General features: G+C 50.0%; 1 protein-coding gene across 1 annotated transcript; it reads left to right on the forward strand.

The window, feature by feature from the left end:
• Positions 1-1,509: 1,509 nt before the first annotated feature.
• On the forward strand, positions 1,510-21,197 carry CSF1R (colony stimulating factor 1 receptor; the record flags this gene model as incomplete). The annotated part of the gene is made up of 21 exons (XM_080353388.1): positions 1,510-1,730; positions 6,596-6,841; positions 8,207-8,491; positions 9,038-9,174; positions 9,910-10,069; positions 10,912-11,101; positions 12,125-12,240; positions 12,508-12,628; positions 13,251-13,441; positions 14,040-14,152; positions 16,224-16,350; positions 16,824-16,928; positions 17,221-17,331; positions 17,443-17,605; positions 17,931-18,031; positions 18,177-18,295; positions 19,055-19,177; positions 19,298-19,409; positions 19,724-19,823; positions 20,474-20,579; positions 21,066-21,197. The coding sequence occupies exons 1-21, from the start codon at positions 1,685-1,687 to the stop codon at positions 21,195-21,197; spliced, it is 2,904 nt and encodes a 967-aa protein (XP_080209514.1). The 5' UTR covers positions 1,510-1,684.
• Positions 21,198-22,725: the final 1,528 nt, after the last annotated feature.

The raw sequence follows: 22,725 nt of genomic DNA on the forward strand, positions 1-22,725 counted from the left end.
ATCTTCTCCAGCCAAAAGCTGCCTTTCCTTCTCTCTGGACTCCCTCATGCTCTCCAGCTATCCCCCTAGCCAAAACCAAGAGCTCTGTCCATGTTCCCATGACTCTTAGTCATCTTCAGCACAGTCAGCCATGCTCTCATCTCTTGGCCCCAGGACCTTGACTTGCTGGTACCTCTCTAATTGCCCCCTTTGGAGAACCTCATTCCCGTCCGGTTTGCAGAGGGACCAGGGGCACTCCTGCCTGGCACCTCTGCATTGCAAGTGCAGATTCAAAATACACCTCTGTGCAGATGTTTTAGAATAGCCTGTCTTTTTCTGCCCACATTTCACGGCTGATGTCCCTGTCACCACCCTGCCCATGGGGCTGCAGCTGGGTGCAGATAAGGCAGAGCCCCAGGGCTCACCCCAGGCAGGACCTTCCTCCTCTGGGCTTCCCAGCTCTGTCAGACACTGGCCATAACTTCCCACCTCAGAGCTGCCAGCAACTATCATGAACTTCTTCTGCAGTGTGAGGTTATGCTGAGAAAAAGCAGAGTGCAAGGGGCACCCTGTGTCTAACTTGACCTGCTAATGTCTTGCTGACTTGAGCAGCCCCAGGAGAGCTGTTTTGCTTCAAGTCAACCCTCACTCTCTGTTTTGGAAGAAGGATGGTCCAGGGGAGGATTAATGAAGTGCCTAATTACTGCTCCCAGGTGCCTGCCAGGTTGTCAATTAGGAAACAACTTCAAAAAGCCTCCCCACCAGCAAAGAGGAGGACTGAGTAGGATGGGGTTCTTGCCTGGGCTCTGTTGTTGTCTCATGGTGACAAAGGAGCTGTGAGCCCCAGCCTGGGGGCATGAGGAGAGTAGGGGTCTGGCTGGGGACAGGGAAGGGTCTGGAGGCTGGACCCCAACATGTCTCCCAGCTGCAGAGGGTGGTGAAGGTGGCCTGCAGCTGGGATCAGCCCTGTCTCTGCATGCTGCTGGAGTGAGGCTTGAGGGTGATCTCGTATGGCCACAGGACTCCTCTCTACACCAAGGACCATGCTCTTGATTAAAACAAAATAATTTGTCATCTCCACAGGCCTTTTCCCATCTGAGAGCTGCCCTGGGCTGGTTGTGGGGGAGCTGGCCATGTTCCTGTGTGTGTCTGTGGGACCCAAAGCCAGCAAGAGCCAAAGGGTCTGAGGTAAAACCTGTCCTGCTGAGGTGAGATGGAGACCTCTGCTATCAGGGCAGTTTCTGGCTGGGCTCTTTGTGTCCCCAAGCAAGAAGAGAGTGTACAGCAGTCCCTGGGGGTTTGGTGGCAGTAGCCGGGGTGGACTGGGATTGTCCTGAACCCTGGCATGGTGCAGTGGTCCCCGCCAGCCCTGAGGAGTGGTCTGGGGCTGAACCCCTACCTGAGACAGGGTCCGTGACAGCAAGGTGGCCCCAACAGTGGGGTGCATGCCTGGCCCCACCTCTGCTGAGGGGGTTTGTCACCAGTGACATCTCAAAACATTGCTTGCTTTTTTTTTTTTTCCTCCTGTTTCAAAAACAAACAAAAAAAAAAGGGGAATTTCTTAACTTGTGGTCAACTCAGAAAGGAGAAGCTCCTGCTGAGGGAGTACTGGGGACGGTGCCTGCGAGGAGAAGTGTCCGCTGCTCAAGAGGATCCTCCATCCGTGTTCCCACTCCACACTGGGGACGCCACACTCCCTGGGGACATGGGTCCTGCTCTCCTGCTGCTCATTGCAGCTGGCATCTGGCACGGTAGGTCCACCAGCCCCCCAAAGCCCTCTGATGTCTCTCTGGAGCAGCTTTGGGATGCGGCAAGGGTTTCCTGGACATCTGGTTTAAGTGCTCCATCCCTCCTTGGGCAAGGAGGGGTGACAGCCTCAGCAGGGCTTGGGCCGGGGCAATGCTGAAGTTGAACCGAAGGGCATTTGGATCCTGGCAGGGGATCGCAAAGCCAGACTCCTGATTGTGTCTAGCAAAACCCTGCTGTGGGATGGGGCGGTTCCTGCTTCTGGATCCTGCTGAATGAGGCAGCCGCGGCTGCTGTGGAGCGGGTTCAAGGAGCCTCATCAGAGGCAGGGAGCAGGCAAGAGAACTTTTGCTCCATGGCACAGCAGGGAAGAGACACTGCCTTGGCTTTAGTGCAGACTGGGTTGTCGTAGCTTCATGAAGACCACCCAGAACTGGCTGTCACTGTAGGGGGAGGACAGTGGTGTGTTGCTAGTCTGCTTTGGCTCTGGAGCCCGGCTGTGCTGGGGGCTCACTCGTGGCTGCCTGGAGCACTACTGGGGCAAGGCCAAGGGGTACAGAGAGGTGCACATAGTGTAGGAAGAGCCTTGGCACTGGGGAGACGGGAAAGGGAAACTTCCCACTGTTTGAGTCTGGGGTGGGTTAGGAGGAAAGAAAGGCTCAGCTGAAAGTGTGCCCTGAGGGAGGTAGTGTCTGAAATAGCACTTTGACTAAATGGGGCAAAGATGTTTGGCCTTAAGGTGGAAGAGTTGGGAAAGCTGGCTGCGTTGGCACCGTCCAATGCACCTTGTGCCTGGCTGGAGATGTCTGAGGGTTGATGTTTTCTGGTAGTGCTGGCAGACGCACCAGGTCTGTAAAGCCAGTTGTTAGACCTTTTGATGGAAACGGAACTTGGGCAGCCAAGGAGGAAAGGTAAATACACCTGGTTTTTGAGGCTGCAGAGATGGCCAAGAGGTGATAATCCGTCAACCTCAAGAGTCACTAAGCTTATTTTGAGGTTTTCAACCAAACAGACAGAAACCAGTATTACTAATCTTGGACCTTAAGTGCTCGCAGCTTCTCAGATCTTGTGCGGCACTTTCCTTTGTTTTCATCTTGAGCTTGCTTCCCACCCAATGAGACTAGTGGGAAGTTCCCTCTGGAAGGAAGCAATCTGGGGGGAAAGGATTTGGCATGTAACAGGGAGGCAGTGTATCCCTCTTGAGTCACTGCTGCATCCATATTTTCAGCCCAGGAAATGTGCATCCGTCTGGCTGTAGCACTGTGTGGTTTCACTCCAAGTCACATCTTTCATGTGCTGAATGGGATTTTTCCAGGTCTGCTGTGCTGGGAATGGGGTTGTGAAGGCTGCAGTGTTTTTAATCTCTTGTGTTGTTGTGGGGTTTGTTTGTTTGTTTCTTTAAGACAATAGGAATAAGGCAGGTCTGACAAAGATTTGTGAGAGATCGTAATGATGTCTCATGAGGATCTCTCTGAAGGTTCCTTGAGGCACTAGGAAAAGCTGTGACATTATCACCAGACGCTGTCTGCTGTGTCAGGGTGTTAGACACACGTTTGTCTGAGTACCAGCACTGTTGGCCATCTGTAGCGCAAAGCAGCAGCATGCCAGGGTTGTCCAAAGCAACAACTTCAAGCTGAAGCTAAAGCCTGGCTTCCTTCTTCTAACTCTTGGATTGCAAGTGCATCTTCTGAGGGCACCCAGGGTATGACCATTGTGGTCTGGGCTCTTGCCGGGGGAGTGCCAGGGTCCCAAATCCCAGGTTCAGATCAAGCAGAGGAAGGATTTGAAATCTGACCAGCTCCCATCTGTGTTCTTGGCCATGTTGAGAGCTCTTCCAGTGATTTCTTTAATTTTCTTGTTGTGGATGAACCTAAACCTCTGAGGTAGAAGCCCCAGGCAGAGACATGATGAGTACCCCTTTGCCCTGCCCAGACACTGCAGGTGACGCTGGGGAAGGTGTCCTGAGAGACCAAGCTCTTCCCTCCCATCACTGAGTGGGGAGCAAGGAGAGTTCAGGCCTAGTATGGGTCCCTCCTAGGGCCAGACCTTAGCCTAGATATCCCCCAGGACCAGTTCAAGGTCCTGATGGCTGGCTTCTGTGCTAAGGCTCTTGAGCCTCTGTGTCACGCAAACCTTCGCTTCTCCTTCCTTACCCTCTCCAAACCCTCAGCAGAGGAAAGCAGTGTTTTGGCTGGCATGGGAGAGGCAGGGACAGAGCCTGCAGCTGTAACTAGAGGTCATGGTTACACAACTCCAGTGTGGTAAAACCTTTGGCCAGCAGTTACTAGCAATGCTGCGGAAGCTGCTGGAGAGCAGCAGAGAGACATCCTTGGGCTCTGTGCAAGTTTGCACACTGGTCAGCAGGCAGAAAGCCTCTCCCAGCAACCCTGCTTCCCCATTCTGGAAAAGGACCTGCTGGTCTGACTTGTCCCCAAGAACACACAAAGGAGGGGACGCCTGGGTGGCCTTCACCTGGCATTGCATTTAGCATCTCTGCCCTGTCTGTCCTCGCTTGTGCCATCGACAGGAGTCTCCAGTGATAGCCTGAGGGCTGCTGGTGTCTTCACTGTTATGGAGAGCAACTACTCTGAGCCTTTTCTGGCCAGAGCATCTCAGGAGTAACTAGAGGCTGATGACAACAAGGACACAATGTGATATGACTCTTGTCTGTCTTGTCCTACTGCTGTGCCCAAAACCAAGGACCAACTACAACATGGTTGTTCCCTCAGCCAATTTGAACACAGCTGCAGGTCAATGAGCTTGGCTCCCACATTAAATGGTGCTGAAGCCTTGGACATGAAGGGATAGATAAAACAGAGAGTAGGTGAGGGAAAAACATCCTGTGATAGAGAGCAAAAGCAACACAAATGTGTCAAGCCCCGCTAGAAAACACAGCTTAGCAAAAAGGGAGGAACATTGTACCTCAGATATGTGGAAAATGTGGCTTTGCTAAGGATTCTGTTTTTCTCCATTCTGGGAATAAATGAGGCTTTTCCTCTTTCCACAGAAAGATACAAACATCACTTAGAAAAACAAAACACAACAATAACAAAAAAACCACCAACACCCTAGGGAAATAAAACATCAAATATGTCAAATATTCCATACTCGGAAGCTCCCTGTTCTCTGCTTCTTCCTGCAGGGCCAGGGAGTTTGATCCAGACCTCATCTGGGCTTCCCTTGGGCAACTGCTTCACTGTCAGGCACCAGAAATGCTCTTCAGGGCCTCAGGTCTCATATTCCCAATGCTTCATTGCGCAGAGAGAGGCAGCAGCCCAAGACTGCTTAAATGATGCCCTTGGAGCTCTGATGGCCAGGCTCTGGTGTTACAGCCCCCAGCACAGCTGGTAGCACAGGACACATCTGTACCTCAGGCACAGGGAGAACTGTGAGCAGGGCTGGATGAGGATGGGTGTGTGTTGCTTCTGCTAACCATGTCCAAGACAGCACCTGGGAAGAGACGTATTTTAAACTGTCTTGGGTACCCATGGCCAGAAGCCACCTTCTCTTCTCTCCTCTCTGCAACAGGTTTGGGTGTTGAAGGGCTGTAACATCTGGCCACTATTCCCCTTTCCCCTGAAGGATATGCAGGTGCAGCTGGACTAATAGTGCCATTATAGGGTATTTTGTTCTCTCCCATTTCCTGAAAACTGCGGGGTTTATGTTCATTTGGACAACAAATCTTTCAACTGAAGAGCCCCTGCGAGTCCAGAGCAGTCTGCTGTAAGTAAGACATCGCAAGACCAAACTCAGCCCTTGTTTCTGCTCCCACCACTCCAGAGCAGCACTTAATTGATAAATTGGGCAGCTACCTTTCCACTTATTATTTTTTGAACCTGAGTATGTGTCTCTTTAAGATGTGAGGATGGGTTAGCAGCCAGGAAGGGAAGCAGAAGTGGGAGAATAGCCCTCGATGGGGGCTGGAGGGGGGTGCAGAGCCCCCCGAGCACAGATAGCCATTCGCAATGTGTTTCCTGTCCTGCCCAGGGCCTGGCGTGGGGGTGGCTGTGCCGCTTCTTCCCCAGCCCCACAGCACTGATTCATTTCTCACTTCCCCCCTCCCTAAATATAGATGCTGACTCAAAGATCTCGCTGATGTGGCAAAATGGGGGGGGAAATATTTCCCTCTGATGCTAAGGGCTGGACTGGGACCCTGGTTCCCCTTTATTCAGCCAGTGGAGAAACCATCTTCAAAGTGGAGATAACATCCGAAATCCAGCTGTGTTGGAATGCCAGTGTCAGCATGGCTAGTTGTGCTGTATTTACGACTGCAGCTTTCGTGAGCCATTTAGCTTTTCTGTGGCCCAGTTTGCTTTGCTTCATAACGATTTGACAGTATCTGTGAGGAAAATGCTCTGAACTCCTTCTCTGCAGAAGTTTTCCAGGTCTGTTCTAGATCAGCACAGCACCAATGCAAGAAAGGGAGTCCCATCCACTGGACTTGGCTTAAACTTCACCAAATGGTGTTGCACACTAACCGAGTTCATACAGTGACTCCAGCTCTGCCACAGAAGGGAAACTGTTGCAACAAAGAACAAAACCCAATGGGAATAATTTCCAAGCTAGCATCTGGCCTAATCAGCTCCAGATTATTGTTTTTTTCTATCCCAGTGCTCTCTGTGTTCACATGTGGGGTTTCCTCCATTCCCTGAAATTCACTCCTTGGAGTATCAGGCCATATTGGTCTGATGGGATGGAGAATGTGTGAGTAATGAGTGAGGTAAGCCAAAAGGCCAGTCTGAACCCCAAACTCAGCTTCTTCCTGATGCTGAGCTACTCCATACCAACCCGTGTGAACTCCAGTAGAACATCTTTAAGCATCATTTTTGCATCCTCACTCTTTTTCTTGCATTTGTTTTTTTTTTTTTAGGCTCAGCATCCCCAGTGATCAGCCCTGACCTCCCGTCTCTGGTTGTCAACACCGGTGATCCAGTCACCTTGCACTGCTCAGGAGAGTCCAAAGTTGAATGGAAAAGCCGAAAGGATACGTTCAGCAACCAAACCAGCAGCACGCTCAGTATTCCCAAGGCCACTTACAGGGATACGGGCACCTATAAGTGTGCTTATCTCAACAGCAGTGACAAAGGCATTGCAACCGTACATCTGTTTGTGCGAGGTAAACACATTTCCCTCTTCCCACCTGTGCTGGCAGAGCAGCTGCCTTTCAGGGAGCACAGCCATTACGCAGGTCATCTGTGGTTCTGTGTGTATTTGGGGGAGCAGAACAGGCTCCTGGTGGGGCAGTGGCTTACCCAAAACCATGTAAGCCCACACAAAATGGTGTCTGTGGTTGAAGCACTGGGGTAGAGTACAGAGCATCTACATGTCATGCATATGGCCTGGACCTCTCCCTTCATTTCTATTCATGCTATTCTATGAGCCTATTCATGCTATTCTATTATTCTATCCAAGCTATAAAGCTGATACAACCAAGAACTCACCTTGCTTGGGCAGTAGGAACCCAGCTTTCTTCCATCTGCCCCAAAAGGCTGATCCAGGGGTGCTGGTGAAGAGGTCATGAGAACCTCATCCCCACCTTGTTACTCTTTGGGCTTGTGCAAAGCAGTGTGACAGCAGTGTTGGCATGTCCACTGCCCTCCAGGTGTCACAGGAAAGCCCTGAGGGTGAAGAACTTGGAAAGTGTCACCTGCCCAGGCATCCAGAGCACAGGGCTGTGCTGCTTGCCAGCTCACACTGCCCAGGTGGGATCCTGTCCTGGTGCAGAGGGAAACATGGACTCTTCTGATCACTCTGAAATGACTCCTGGCTGCTGTGCTTTGAAAATTACGGTCTTCAAACAAAGGATTAACAGATGAAATGTTTCATGTACATGAGGTTCTTAAGGACATGGTTTAGAGGTGGACTTGGCAGTGCTAGGTTAATGGTTGTACTTAATTATATTAAAGGTCTTTTCCAACCAGAAGAATTCTATGATTCTATTTACCTTGGCTTCCCCTCCTGAAAAAAAACAGAGATGAAAGTCTTTTTGGTGTTGTAATGAGCAGTGAGACTGGGAAATCAGAGAACCATATTACCAGGACCACAGATAAGGGACTGAGTCACATGAATCATATCCTCACAACATGACCTGAGCCTCAGATATTCTTCTACCTCAGAAGAAGTTATGCTGTGGTAGCTCCACCATTTGAGTTCACCCTTTCCCTTGTACCAGGGGAGCTGGAGGTCTGATAAATAAAGCACCATGGTGAAAAGTTTGATTAGAGGTAAGCACACTTCTCAGTCTCTCTTGCCTGTGTGCCTATGTGAGTTGATTGCTGTGCTCTCCTCAAATGCCTTAGCTGGAATTGGGCTTGTCCTGTGAGTTTTTGGAGGCTGAGCCAGGCAGGTGTTGAGCAGAGCTTCCCCAGCATCCAACTCCCACTGGGCAGTAATGCTGGACTCTTGCCTTTTCTGGAATGTATTTCTCAGCTTCAATACATTTTCTGATCCCATTCTCTGGCCTACCTTGTCTTCTCTGCAGATCCAAATAATGTGTGGTACGTCCCAACCTTCAGGACCTTTGTGACCCAAGGTGGTAATGCTGAGCTCCCTTGTCTCATCACGGCGCCTGAGTACGGATCCAGCGTGACACTGATAATGGATGACGCCTCTCGTCTCTCACCCAGGACAAACTATTCTTTCAGTACTGAGAAAGGAATAACACTATACAATGTGCAAAGCAAGCAGAAGGGCTATTACCGATGTCAAGCAATGATTAACGGAAAAACAGAGAAGTCATCAAGAATAAGACTGATTGTGGAAGAAGGTAAAGGGTTGGTGTTGCTGCTGTCCTCAGGGAGGCAGCAATATCTAAGCTGGCTACAGTAGATAGTTCAGGAAAATCTCCTCACTAGTGGTAGGAAAGACCTTCTGACCTGCAAACTTTAAAGGATATTTAATAGGGACAAAAATCCATTAGCTTCTGGTAAACTGGCTCCTTCAGGCAGGTCTCCATGGTTTCAGCAGTGTTCAGACCTTTGCAGGCAGTATCACAGAACAGAGAAAAAAGTCCACCCATCTCCCCAATGTTCTGCAAGTCCTCAAACTCTGATGCTCAGGATGTAACCACGGCTGAAGGTTCCCTTTCCCTTTCAACCCATGGTGCTGACTGCTGTGCTCTCCATCACTTGTACTGCTTCCCATAGACATGTGCACAAAAAGAAGTGATGATCCCTGGGGAAGGAGAAGGCTGGGGGTAAAGAGACCGAAGAGGATGGAAAGGAGAAGGTAGCCAGGCCCTGGGGAGTCCCCAGAGCACACGGGGTCACCAGACCAGCTGTCATTGAATATCTCTCTGCTTGCCTTTGTGTAGCACGGGAGAAGCCTGTGTCGGTCATGATGGACCCGATAGACCATGTGCGAATTGTCGGTGAAACTTTCGAAGTCACGTGTAGAGTAATTGCTCCTTCCCATAAGTATGACATCAGATGGGTGACAGCAGCAAAGAGCGTAAGTCGTGCACCTTTGAGAGGGGAATAGGGCTTTCCCAGAAACTGGGGGTGGTAAGAACTGCCCAGCCCGAAGCTACCTGCAGCAAAGTCTTGAACTGCCCAACCAAAGCAGCTATTTAAACAATCTGTAGAAGTCTGAATGTGACCAACCTTTCCTTGGGATGACACAGGGCTAAGAAACACCTGCCCATCATCAGGGTCTTGTTGCAAGAGAGAAATTCAGCTGGGTTTCATGGAGCAGGAGCCACAGTACCTACTAAGGCAACATTTTTCCACCAAGCCCTGCCAGGGCTTATAAAGCAGCAAACATGTTCAGGACACAGAGTTCCCTGGAGAAAAGATATGGGTGAAGAACAGCAATGCATTTCAAAAATCGCTGTTGTGCTGACTTTTAACTGCTAGATGGTCAGATAAGGTTTGCTAGAAGTCCTTATCATGTCTGATGCCTTTATTAAAGAGTTGAAATAACATACAAAATAGGTTTGGATCACACAGCTTGCAGTTATAAGGCTGACAATAGCTACAGCCCTAACTGCTGTAGAATATCTGTCCTGAATACTTGGGTTTAATATGGTTTTTGGTCTCCACAGAGATAGTTTTCAGTGACAGAGGCTCTATAACAAAGCTCAGTTGCCCAGAACAGGAGGGGATGGGTGTGTTTGTCATAAATATTATTTAGTCCCATGCTCTACCCTTCCAAGAAAATGCCTGATGTTCCTTTTCTGCCTGACAGGTCAGGAGAACTAAAAGGCTTAGCTTTGAAAATGAGAACTATTTAATCAGTGACATCCTGTCTGTTCCATCGGTGACCATGGAAGATACTGGGACGTACACTTGTATAGCTAACAATTCAGCAGGATTCAGGAATGCCTCCACGATGCTTCAGGTAGTAGGTAAGTGCTTGCCCAAAAGATCAGGAAGGTGTGGGCTGAATCACACGTAACCTTGAGTACTTGCCACTCCACCCTCCATCTTGTTCCTGGTTTTGTTGTTGGAAACATCATTATTGCTTGTGTGTGAAGGCTCACATGAGAACTGTGGAACCTCTAGGGAAGGACCTGGTGTTCCCCTGACATCTCAAGGTGCAGGAGGACAGGTTTTGGAGTCTGAATGAAAACTGGAAATCTCTTCTCGATTTCTTTGTGTTTATAAACAGCTTTAAAACAACAACGGGGCAAGGTTACACTGAAGATCACAAAAGGGTGGCTAGAAGGAAGGGCAAACCACATGAGCAGAGCATAGAGCTTTCTCTCTTCCAGTAACAGATCCACATAGGAGGACTCAGGTCTATTATACTCTTGTTGGTATCTCAAGAAAGAAAATTTGTCCTCAGAGGCTGCTGCATGCCATGGCTCAGAAACAGCACGTGGTCTGAGTTGTTTCCAAGTGAGAAGCCAGGAGTTTAGCTAAGGGGCTTGTTTTCTACAGACAATCAGGAGATACAGTTTTAGCCTCATCACTCATTAGGATGCAGCATGTAAAACCTCTTTCCCCATGGGAGTTCACTACGATTTTATAGCTCTCCTCAGGCAGACACTAGTCCAAGCTACCTTGACAAAGAAGCAATTTAAAAGTACTCCTTTGGCAACATAATCTGTGTAATGCCTCATTCCCTTCTCCAGCCTTCCAGCCGAGGCTGCCCTTTCCAATAACGGTCCATTTATGAAGCTGGTATAAGCCTATTTCAGGTCTCTGGCCATGCCTGCTCATGGTCATGCTCTCCTCCATCCTGCAGAGAGAGGTTTTGTGCTCCTGACGCCAGTGACAGCCACCAGCCAGGAGGTCGCTGTGGGAGAGAGTCTGAAGCTGCAGGTCCACATTGAGGCTTACCCAAAACTTCTCCACTGGGGCTGGGAGCACACGAACCCATTGAAGAACTCTGGGAGTACCACATTCAAGGGCCAAATGATTTCTGGAAACAACTGGTACGTGCTCTCTCTCTTCTACATTGGCAATGGCATGTTTCTAGCAACACTTTCAGTGTGAGACAGGCAGACCTCATGCTACTCACAGAAAACTCTGGTTTTAAAGAAAGGAACTGTTGTACCTTTCTGTCTTTCCAGTACTATTAGCAAACCACAGTGAGCATGTCTGACCAGGTCAAGGAGGACACCACCTCTGTCTAACTTGGCAGCCTTCTCTTTAGAAAACCTTGTGGCATCACATCTGTGGTCTGGTTGTTCAAATTTGCACTCTCCGTGCAGGAAGGCATTGCAGGGGTGAATGAACAGTACAAAAACCTGAATCCCCTTGCTGCTGCTCAGACTGTCTCATTCTCTGCAGTCTGGAGAGGGACTGTATGCCCCATGTCAGGTGAAGCCAGAAATATTGTGTGGATAAGACCTGGTGCCTTGGATAAGGAACAGCCCTGCTCTTCCAAAGCCTACAGCCAACTGAGGCCAAAAGGAGAGTGAAACAAAGAGAATAATTCCATTTGTTACAGAGTTTTGGCAATAACCCTTTCATTTTCTTAGAAACCTGGAATAATCCACGGGAGAGGAACTGTGCCACTCAGCAAGCACGATGGCTTTAGGGAGAACTTTTTCTTGCATTGGTATCTGAGAAATGAGGGGCAGAGGGCACTAGGGACCAGGACTTGATGGGCTAAGAAATGGGAGGAATAACTCATTCTGTCAAAGACAGGGGGACCAGCATCCTCTCTCCCTTCAAAGGCAAGATTTAGATGTTAAACTCTCCTTCCTGAGCATTCATTCACCTGTAGCCTTTCAGAAGTGCTGTGCACTTGGTGGCAAAAAGAAGACCAGACCTTCCCTCCTTCCCCTGAAGAAGCAAGTAGCAGATTTCCCTTGTGGGCTGGGATTAGTGCTGGGAAGTGTTCGCCCACTCCAAAGCAAGGGAAGTAGCTGTATCTTGCTGAGCAAAGACTGAATGCTTGTGTTTCCTCAACACAGCTTTCTTCATGGTGTTTACTCTCTCTTTGTGAGCAGGTATAACAACACGCTCTTCCTGAACCGCCTGCAGGAAGGAGAGGGAGGTCTCTATACATTTTATGCCCTCAACAATGAGACCAGTGCATCAGTTACCTTCAGTATCTCTGTGAAATGTAAGTGTTCGGCAATGCCCATTCCTTCACCCTGCCTGCCCTGGGGCTGCTGCCCAGCTGGCAGCAAATAGCATTGGGTACCAGGATGCTTCCAGCCCAGCGCCCACAGGACATAGCCAGACAGCATCTGGGACCCAGCCCAAACCTACGTGTAGCACAGGGGTTCCTGATGTTTTATTGTTGCACACATAGAAAGTAAATCAGAGCACAGGGAATGTGTTCTTCCTCTGGTCATAGCACTCACTGCTTATCTGCCTTCCCCAACAGCTCCTCCAAGGGTCTGCAAAATCAAGGTGCCAGCCAATGACTCCAGCATCCTTCAGTGCATGGCCATCGGCTACCCTGCCCCACGCATCGAGTGGTACCAGTGCCCCATCCACTCTGACAGGTAAGAAATGCCCAGAGGACTGAGCACCTCCAAGGCGTGCGCTTGCTCTTGCTGTGCTGGCACTTGCTGAGCACCAGCACCACGTGGACTTGCTTACAGGCAAAACAGCAGACCCCGTTCAGTAACGGCAATGAGGAGGCTGCTCTGCCAAAAAAAAGAGGTTCTTGGGGAATGTTTGAGGACAGCGGCTAGGTACTTATTCCTGAAGTCCTGAGCTTGAAGAGGTTACTGTAGAGCTAAATGCTGGCTGGTCTTAGTAATTTTTCTAGGACCTCCACCGGTTTGAAACTCTGCAGAGCACAGGCGTACTGAGCTACAGTGTGATGGAGGGCAACTGCAGCTGGCTGGACAGGGGTGGTTGTGTCTCAGTACCAGCCCTGTCCAAGGAGGGAACTGCTGCAAGAACACAGCTGTAGCTACATAAAGGTAGTTAAAGCTCTATCTATATAGTGCTTTGATGTTCAGGGAAAGGTCTTTTAACCAGGCAGTGAGTAATTTGTCTCATAGAGCTGCATCCCTAATTCCCAGTGTCTCATCTCCAGTCTGATACAGGTTCCAATTAACTTAAGAGCAACTATGCTGCAGAGGAACACTCATTCTCTCCTGCTTGGTGTCTCTGCAGATACAACGAGGAGTATAGGCTGCTACTGAATGACTCCAGTCCCCAGGTGACGAATGTATTGCCCTTCCAAGAGGTGGAGGTGGAGAGCACTGTCCCATTTCAGAAGCTGGGTGCCAACTTCACCTTCTGCTGTCTGGCCATTAACCGAGAGGGGAACTCTTCTGACATGCTTCACTCACTCACCATCACAAGTAAGATATAAACTGGTAGCTTCGCATAGTGGGGGAGGATTTGAGGGCCCATCTTCCTATACATATATACATACATCCCTATTGTCTTGTAAGAGTGGTGGCATAAATTCCACAAGCCCTCTGTCTTCACAGGAGGTGGGAGGCTTCGGTTTTTGGCAGTCCTAGCAACCATGTGGGAATTGCTGGCTGGGCAGAACCTGGTGCCAAAGGCTGAGCCACACCATGAACATCTGATAACTGCAGGGTCCAGCTCCAGGGCATAGCTCAGCCAGCTGGAGTACAGGGCTTGCATCTTTTGATTGGACTCTTCTTGCTGCACAGAACTGGGTCCCCAGTTAGTCTGACCTGCACATGATTGTCTTTCTGTGGAAATTGGGGTGCACGGGGGGAAACATGGCAGCCTTGAGTTTGGCACCAAGAACTGCCCTCAGCTGCCAGCAGCTCTTTTGGGTGTCCTTAAGGCCTGCAGTGGTTTGTGTTGCATACAGGGGAAGCCTAAGTGAACACCTGAGCAAAATGTGTCTAGAGATGAGGCGGTAAGGGTTGAAAAAGGAGTGTTTTACTCATCCCTGGTTTTGGTGTTTTTTTGCTCCTCCAGGAAGTATCATGGCTCCTCCAAACAAGCTCTTCAGCCCCATTCTCTCTACCTGCATAGGCACGTCGGTCCTACTGCTCCTCCTGCTCCTCTTCCTCCTCTACAAGTACAACCAGGTCAGATTCCCTGTTGCACGGCAAGAGCTGCAGGGCCTGCCCAGCCTCGCTGGCTCTGCCGGCAGCCACAGGCAGGGACCGTCCTGCTGGGAGGTAACCACACAGGTCACCTCCACTGCCTCCCAACTTCCCCCAGGAGTTTCTTGCTGCAGGGCAAGGCTCATGCACCAAACCCAGAGTGTTTACAACTCTCCCACCCTGCTGCCTCACTCTTGCAGCCCATAAGTCAATGTAGATATTCCTTGGAGCCAAAGGTGCTTGCTCTGTGCTGTCTCGTGAAGCTGATTTTGCTCTGGTCACCATGATCCACAAACCAAATTAAGGAGAGAGAGATAAAAAAAAAAAGTGGTTTGCATCTTGCATCTACTTTTTATTCTCCTCAGTGCTTTATAAAAAGCTGTCTTTATGAGGAAACAGGATGATGTTAGAAGGTGTTTGTCTCCAGGAAGACTTGGTCACTATTTTTACACAAGAACTTGCCCCATTTTCTCTGCAAGACTCATTTTCAGCATTTGGATTCCTTCTCTGTTGTTTCCATAAACTGTACCAATCAGTAGCCACCTCTGCTTCATCAGTGGGTGAAATATCTCATGTTTTTCAGCTCTGCCTTTTCACATCCTTCCTTTGACAGCCCATCAAGGCTGCAAATTTTGCAGCAAAGTTCTGGTGCTGTTTGTCAGAAGATCCAGCAGCCCTCTCTCCCAAACAAGCACCTACAGCTTCGCAGGCAGAGCTGTCTTTGGCCAGTAGACCAGAGATAAAGAGGTGGATGGATATGTAAGCATGGCTTAGAAGAAACTGTTTTCAGGAAGGCCTTGCCAGCCCAAGAGAAGCAGGACATGTTCATAAACAATCTTATCTTTCTCAGTCATGGGCTTCTTGAGCCATGGCTGGTTGCTGCAGTGCTAGGTGAACCGTGGAGCAGAAAGCAGCAATTCTCACCCTCTGGGAGCAGGCAACAGCAAATAAACTGAGTGCCTGTGGCAATCTTTATGAGAGACCTCCAGCAGAAACTGTGCTGGTTTGGAACATTCCTGTCTGGGCCTTTTTTCAACAGCCTGCATGGGCATGGATGTTCAACTCTCAGGCCAATAAAAAAAGAAACAGTGTGTGTTGGGGGGGAAACAACCAGATGCCCACAGGTCTGTTTGTCTCGGTTATGGTCCCTCACGCCTGTGCTACCCAGCTTTGGGCACCTACCCGCATGCTGCATCCTTCTCTGCAACTATCCAGGGGAAGTGGTGGGGAGAAGCATTTCAGGACCCACCTCCCCGTATCTGGGACATGAGGTGACTCACCACAGCCATGATCACTCCACCCGTGTTTCCCTTGCGTGCCTTGGTGGACCTGAGACCACCTTTGCCACTCTGGTTGTGGGTCCTTTCCTGTCTCTTTGTACAGGAGCAAAGCCCACACACAGTATTCTCATGACAAGCTATTTTGCTGCCTTTCTCTGTATGTGTCTCCAGCCTGCCTCTGTAGCCCCCTCAACATGAACAACACCACCCAGCAAAGCTGGAGACTGCCTCTGCCCACAGACTCCAGCACCACTTTTCTCTGTCCTTGCCTCGTTGCTTCTGCTGTGAGATTTGTGGAAAAGAGAGATGTTACTTCTCTTTCCCCATGCCTTTTTTTCCCCCCTGTAAGGGAGTCCGGGCTGGGCCAGCTCCACCATTCTGCTGTGCTCGGCAGCACAGGGTACCAAGGAAGGGGACGGAGCAGGGACATCTTCTGGCACCAGCTGGTCACAGCTCAGCCACTGTGTGGGGGGACATGATGGCTGTCCCAGCTCTGCCATCCCAAGTGAGGGTAGTGGGCTGCTTTAAGTGTAAGAGGCAAGAGAGCCTCCTTCAGTCATGGGTGATGACTTGAGGGGGACTTCATAACAGCAAAGGGACCAGGCTGTCCAGGCAAAGCCTCTCTCAGTCCAGGTTCAAAGCAAGAAGTATTTGATGGGCTGAAACCCAAGTCTTTGCTCTATGCCTGCAGGGTGAGAGCTAGAGTGCATGCTGGGACTGGGGAACCCTCAGGACTTGGGGGACATTGAATAACTGCAGCCTCTTCCTTACAGAAACCCAAGTACCAGGTGCGGTGGAAGATCATCGAGGCCTGTGAAGGGAATAACTACATCTTCATTGATCCCACTCAGCTGCCATACAATGAAAAATGGGAATTTCCCAGGAATAACCTCCAGTTTGGTAAGAAACCTTCCTTGCTCATTGCATGGCAGCACGCAGCTCACCACAGAGCTGGAGTGCTCCGAAGTACAGAGCCAAAGCAACCGGGCAACATCCAAAGCTGCATCCAGACATTACAGCAACATCCTTAACCGGCCCTGCTGCCCTTTTCCACAGTTACAAAAGTGAGGGTACACCCTCCCTCCAGCCCTCCACTGCTGCAAGGAAGACTGAGAGGATTGTGTCCCTCTTGCATTTCTAAAGTGTGGAGCTGGTGAGCCTGTGTTTGGACATGGCCTCTTCCATCCCATCTTTGCTCACAGTAGAGTTCCCCTGAAACACTAACCAGCTCCTGACTAAGGGATGTGTCATCTTGTCTGGGCTCAGCAGGAATCCCCACCCACCAGACATCCTCCCCAAGGCTGCGTGCAGGACCACTGCTCAACCTCTTTCTACAAAGCATCTTGTAAGCATATTTTTTTCCCCCTCTACAGGAAAAACTCTTGGAGCAGGAGCCTTTGGAAAAGTGGTAGAAGCCACTGCTTTTGGGCTGGGCAAAGAAGATTCGGTCCTCAAAGTGGCTGTGAAGATGCTAAAGTGTAAGCCCAGATCAACTTTGTGCAGAATGTAGCGCATGTTCACCACGTTTTCATGCTCCCAGGATGCAACATCTACTTATTTAGATGTTTCTGTGCTAAGTGCTGGGTGGTGGAATCACACTGCTGCCATTTTTGTGGACGCGTGGCCAGAGGCACAGACGGAGAAGGAAATTTCTTCTCTGAGTGTGTCTCCTCATTTGATTCCATATCTCTGTCCGCAGCTTTTTCTGTTCCACCCCTTCATCTCTTCCATGTCCCTCCTTCACGCAGCCCTTCTCCTCTTGTCTTGCAGCATCGGCAGACACGGATGAGCAGGAGGCTCTCATGTCTGAGCTGAAGATCATGAGTCACTTGGGACACCACGAGAATATTGTGAACCTGCTGGGAGCATGTACCTATGGAGGTAGAATCCCACAGCCCTATTTTCCCCACAGACCCTCCCCATGACCTGCAATCCACAGGACAGGTCACAGTAATATCATTTCTTAATTAACCCTTTCTGCCTCTCTGCCAGGCCCAATCCTTGTTATCACTGAGTATTGTCGCTATGGAGATCTGCTGAATTTCTTGCGGAAGAAGGCTGAATCCATAATTATTCAGGATTCTGCCCTGGACACCTCTTTAGACAGCACTGCTGATTACAAAAACATTGACCTAGAGAAGAAATACATCCGCAGGTAAAAGCAGAGCTCTGGTGGCCACAGGGCTGAGCAACGCAGGTCTGTGTTCTTGCTGGGAGAAGCATGCAGAGGGCTCTGCTGGGGAGAGATTAAAGCCAAAGCTCTGGGGAGGCAGTGCATGGAACCCCGTACCACAGGACACATAGGTCCCCTTTCCAAATAAGCCTCAGTGCTGACTTTCCCTTTGCCCTCAAGCCTCTCGCTAAGCCACTTCCTGCAGGCAGGGATGTGGTTTCTTCTCTCAGTGGATGTGTAGAAGGGCAGAAGGTGCTGCTGGAGGGTTGCTAACAGCCTGCCCCCATCTCTGTTGCTTCTGTCTCAGTGACAGCGGCTTTTCAAGCCAGGGTTTGGAAACATATGTTGAAATGAAGCCTGTGTCATCATCATCTTCTTCAGCATCATCAGATTCTGTGCAAGCCAGAGGTGAGTTAAAATTTCATTTCTGTGTTTTCATGATTTCTTTATTCTGGCCATCCTGCCTGCTTTAGGCCCGGTGAACCAGGATACAGCATAGCTTGCGTTACTCACCAGGTTTGCAGCAATTCTAAAACTTTGCTTTGAATTTCAGCGAGAAGCTCAGAAGAAGAACACGAAACCAGGGAGGACCTCCGTCCCCTCAACCTCTCTGATCTGCTACAGTTCTCTAGCCAGGTGGCCCAGGGCATGGCATTCCTTGCATCCAAGAACGTGAGTGCCGAGCAGACAGCCGCCCCAGCATCCCCAACTGGGAGATGCCATTCCAACCAGCAAGCATCAACCACCCCATTTGCACAAGGCTTGGGATGATTTTGGACAGAGTGGCCAAGCTCAAGCACCCTGCTGCTGGAAATGAGCCTCTCTGCTCCATGTGCTGGGTTCAGAGATGCTGGTGACCGATGTTCCCTTCAGAGCCTTTTTCTCCCACGGGCTCGGGACAGACCATCACGGCAGGGTGGTGTTACGGGGGGAGCCCAGAGCTGTACATTGTGCTAGTCTCAACGTTTTCTCCCCAGCTTTTACGGGAGGGCAGGAACTCTGAGAAGCTTTCTCACATTGGCAGCTTCCCCGCTGCCCCAGGGACAAGGAAACGAAAGTGGCCGTTGTGCTGTCTGCCAGGGCTGGCTCATTTATGGCACCAGAGAGTAACCGTATGACCACTCCAGAGATGAGGACCCGGTGTCAACAGCCCCTGGCTCTGAGCTTCGACCATGGGGACAATGACTGCCCCATGAGTGGTTAAAGGACATGGCATGAAATGTCACCATGTCTTAGCATTGCAAATGAAGCAGTTGACAGAGAGCCTGTCCTCTTTGTATGTGACATGGTGCCTCTGATGGGCTTTTCAAGCAGTCTGTGACCTGCTTGCCCCCTTAAGTGTTGTTTCAGTGACAGGTTTGGGCTGTGGGGAGTTGGCTGGGGCTGCTGGGGGATGTTGCCTGGGCCTCAGCTGCACTCTCTTCTCCCCAGTGCATCCACCGTGACTTAGCAGCCAGGAACGTGCTCGTATCGGATGGACGGGTAGCCAAGATCTGCGACTTTGGCCTGGCCCGTGATATCATGAACGACTCAAACTACGTTGTGAAAGGCAACGTAAGTAATTAAAATGAGGGCAAGAGAGGGTACTGGAGGTGGGGTGAGGCTGGAGCATGAATGACAAGGTGTAGTGTAAGCTGCCAGGTTGTCCCAGTCTGCAGGACTCTGTTCTTCCAGGCCCGCCTGCCTGTGAAATGGATGGCCCCGGAGAGCATCTTCAACTGCATCTACACAGTGCAGAGCGACGTATGGTCTTACGGCATCCTGCTCTGGGAGATCTTCTCCCTTGGTAAGAAAGAAGCTATCTTGCAAACCTCTTTTGTTTCCCACGGCTTACCACTGCCCTAACATCTCTGCAGAAAGGTTTCTAAGAAATTAGGAAGATTGACAACAATCTGGGTTTTATGAGGGCTATAAAACACTGTGTTACACTTCCAGAGGGACCATTAAAAGCAATGGATCCTGGATGATTTGCTCTAAGTCAGAACTCCCTGAGATCAAGTAGCACTGGCTCAGACAGTGCTCCGGACTGCCTCTTCCCACCCCACAAGGCTGTTGTGTCAAAGCCTCTGATCTGAGAGTCACCTTCTGTCACTGTCACAGGTAAAAGTCCATATCCCGGCATGGTGGTGAACAGCAAGTTCTACAGCATGGTGAAGCAGGGGTACCAGATGGCCAGGCCCGACTTCGCTCCCTTAGAAATGTGAGTGTATGCACTGAGGGTGACAGGGTGGCTGGAGACACTTAGTGGGGAGTGGGCAGGGAGAGGGCACAGAGACCTTGGTCACAGGTGTGCCTGCCGCTCCCAGGTGTGCCTGCCGCTCCCAGGTGTGCCTGCTGCTCCCAGGTGTGCCTGCTGCTCCCAGGTGTGCCTGCCCTTGAGGCTCAGGTTGGATCCTATCAGGGTGTTGCTTTCTGCTGGAAAGTAAGAGCTGGGACTGTCAAAAATGATGCTCTATTCAATATTTCCTCTGTTTATGGACAGGAAGATGGAAGAGCTGATGTCTAGAGTATTATTTCTGTTTTTTAGGGGGGAAGGGTCCACTACTTTTGACTCTAGGACTATGAGAAGACAAATCTGAGTGGGTTGGAGGAGGAGAATGAGATTAAGCTCAAAGAAAAAAGTAGTGGAGGCATAAGCCCCTTGTTGACAGATGAGTTTGCTCCATCTACTTCTGTGCTCCCCTTCCTCTGGAGCACTGCACATGCACTGACCATGGGTTTTGTAGGCAGGAAGGGAAGGGACAGCTCAGGACTGTATGCCTGAAATACAAAGTGCTGCAGGGAAGAGCCTGGGGGCACAGACCCTCCAGTAGCTCAGTGTGACCACCCTGTCCCTGTCTGGCTCTGCAGGTACAGCATCATGCAGGCATGCTGGAGCCTGGAGCCCACAGAGAGGCCCACCTTCGATCAGATCGGCTGCTTCATTCAGAAGGAGCTGGAGGTGCATAAGGAGCAGGTGAGGACCTTTGGAGAGGGGAGGCGGGGGAGATATGCTTTTTCCCTACATGAACACAGCTCCTGGCCAGCTTTCCTGGTGATGTCCCTTACCTTTAACTGATGGGAGCAGTTTAGTGCTGCTGGAAAGCAGAGAGAGGAATCGAGATTTCCCTGCGCTGAAGGGTTACATCACTCCCCACCATGACCAAAGGAGACCAGACAAAGAAATACAGATTTGCAGCAATATGTGTAGCGATAGGACAACCTTGCCCCATGCCCTGGGATTTGGCGTGCAGCTGGACAGAAGCTGTACTGCCTCCTGGCTATGGCTGTCCTGCGGCTCCAGGAAAACAGGGGCACACCTGTCCTGCCAGCTGGCCCTGCTCTGTGGGCAGAGCGCAGGGTAGTGTTGAGTTGGCATCTCCAGCTGGTCACCTGTGCAGAAACAGGTGTCATACACCATTGAAAGGACTGAAACGCACTTGGGGTGGTTTTTGCTTTCAAGGACTACACCAACCTCCCCTCCCCTGCTGAGGAAGACAGTGGCTGTGACACCTCTGGCTGCTGCGAGGAGACCTGCGAGCAAGAGGAGAGTGGCCAGCCCCTTCTCAAGAGCAACAACTATCAGTTCTGTTAGCTGGTACCATCGCCCAGGGTGGATCCCCGTCCTCCTGGCTCTGCAGATCACAGGGTTCTGCTCTGCTCAAGGACACAGGTGCCTCCTGCTTTGGCTCTTCCCTCTGTGCTTTCTGAACCATGAGTGTTACCAACTCCTTCACTGAAAAGATAGCGCTGGAGTGACTCAACACCAAGACTCACCATGGGGGTCCTTAAAGTCTTATCTCAAGCGTAGCATAGAGCTGTTGGGACAACTCCCCCTCTGTGAGGTACAGAGGTCCTTGTCACCTGCCCACTCACCTCCCGGAGGATGCTGTGCAGGGCTTTGGTTTTTTTGTAGGTTTTTTTTAAATACAAGTTGCAGCCAAGTAAGACATTTCCAAAAATGACTCACGTGCCTTGAACAAAGTCCTGAACCTGCAACTGCTCCACATGCCAGCAGCAGCCCTCTTTCTTGGTGGTCCCGCTCTATTCCCTTTGCAGAGTGAATGTTTAGATATAGGTAAAGCCTTCACTTAGCATTAAATGTGCATTAACCTTTACATTTCCTCAATCTACCTCTCTGCAGCTGATGCTTCTGCAGGGATTGTTTGAGAGAAGACAACCCCAGGGTTATGTGAACTTGTGCCCCAGTGACAGGACAGAGGGGCAGTTGTTTCTCAGGTAAAATACAGATGTAACCAGTGTTCTTCCATGCGAATGCTGCACACAATCCCAATCCAGGAAAGAATGGCAGCTTAAACAGATCTGGAGATGATCAACGTGACACATACCCTATAAACCTTTTGAATTATTAAAAATGTAGCAGTCACTGCCTTTGTCACAATTAGAGATATGCTCTTGTACATATTTTCCTGAGTGTATTTTAATAGTACAGCTGAGGTAATTATTTTTCATAAGCTAGGGCCTAATGCCCTTAAACTTATTTCTCACCTAGCTCTTGGTGAGGGTTACTAATGCCACAGCCGCCTGGTCCTGTGTAGCTACCAGAAGCAGCTAATGAACCTTCTTAGCTTCACCTGACTGGGTGGGTGAGGGATCAGTATTCCAGGTACAAGCACTGACAGGACTCAGGCAAACTACAGTGAGACAGAGTGACTGTGGGGCAGGTGGCCTTTGTCACACTGTGAACAATCACACTGTGGGCCACTTCTGATTATATTAAACCCAGTTTTATCCTAACACCAAGTGATTCATTCCTCCTTACTAAACAAATTGCTAATATATTTCTATCTGTCAGCATTATAAAGAATAAAAATAAGATGTTTAACAAAACAAGTCTCTTCCAGGGCTTTAAGGACTATTCTCAGAGGGGAACAGATCAGAGCAAGGGTGATGCACTGGCGCATCCTCACACCTTGCAGCTCTGGTCCAGTTCCTCAGACATACTTACTACCAGCTCTCAGAAGCATTCAATCTTGTATAATGAAAAAAAACATTAAAAGCAAGGTTTTAAAGCACTTTGTTCTGTCTGACCTGTCTGTGACTGGGAAAAAACAAAGCAGTACCCATGCACGGATATAATGTCAGAGTAACTTCAATGGTGG

Source organism: Nesoenas mayeri, assembly GCF_963082525.1.
Source record: "Nesoenas mayeri genome assembly, chromosome: 14".
NCBI classification, from domain to species: domain Eukaryota; kingdom Metazoa; phylum Chordata; class Aves; order Columbiformes; family Columbidae; genus Nesoenas; species Nesoenas mayeri.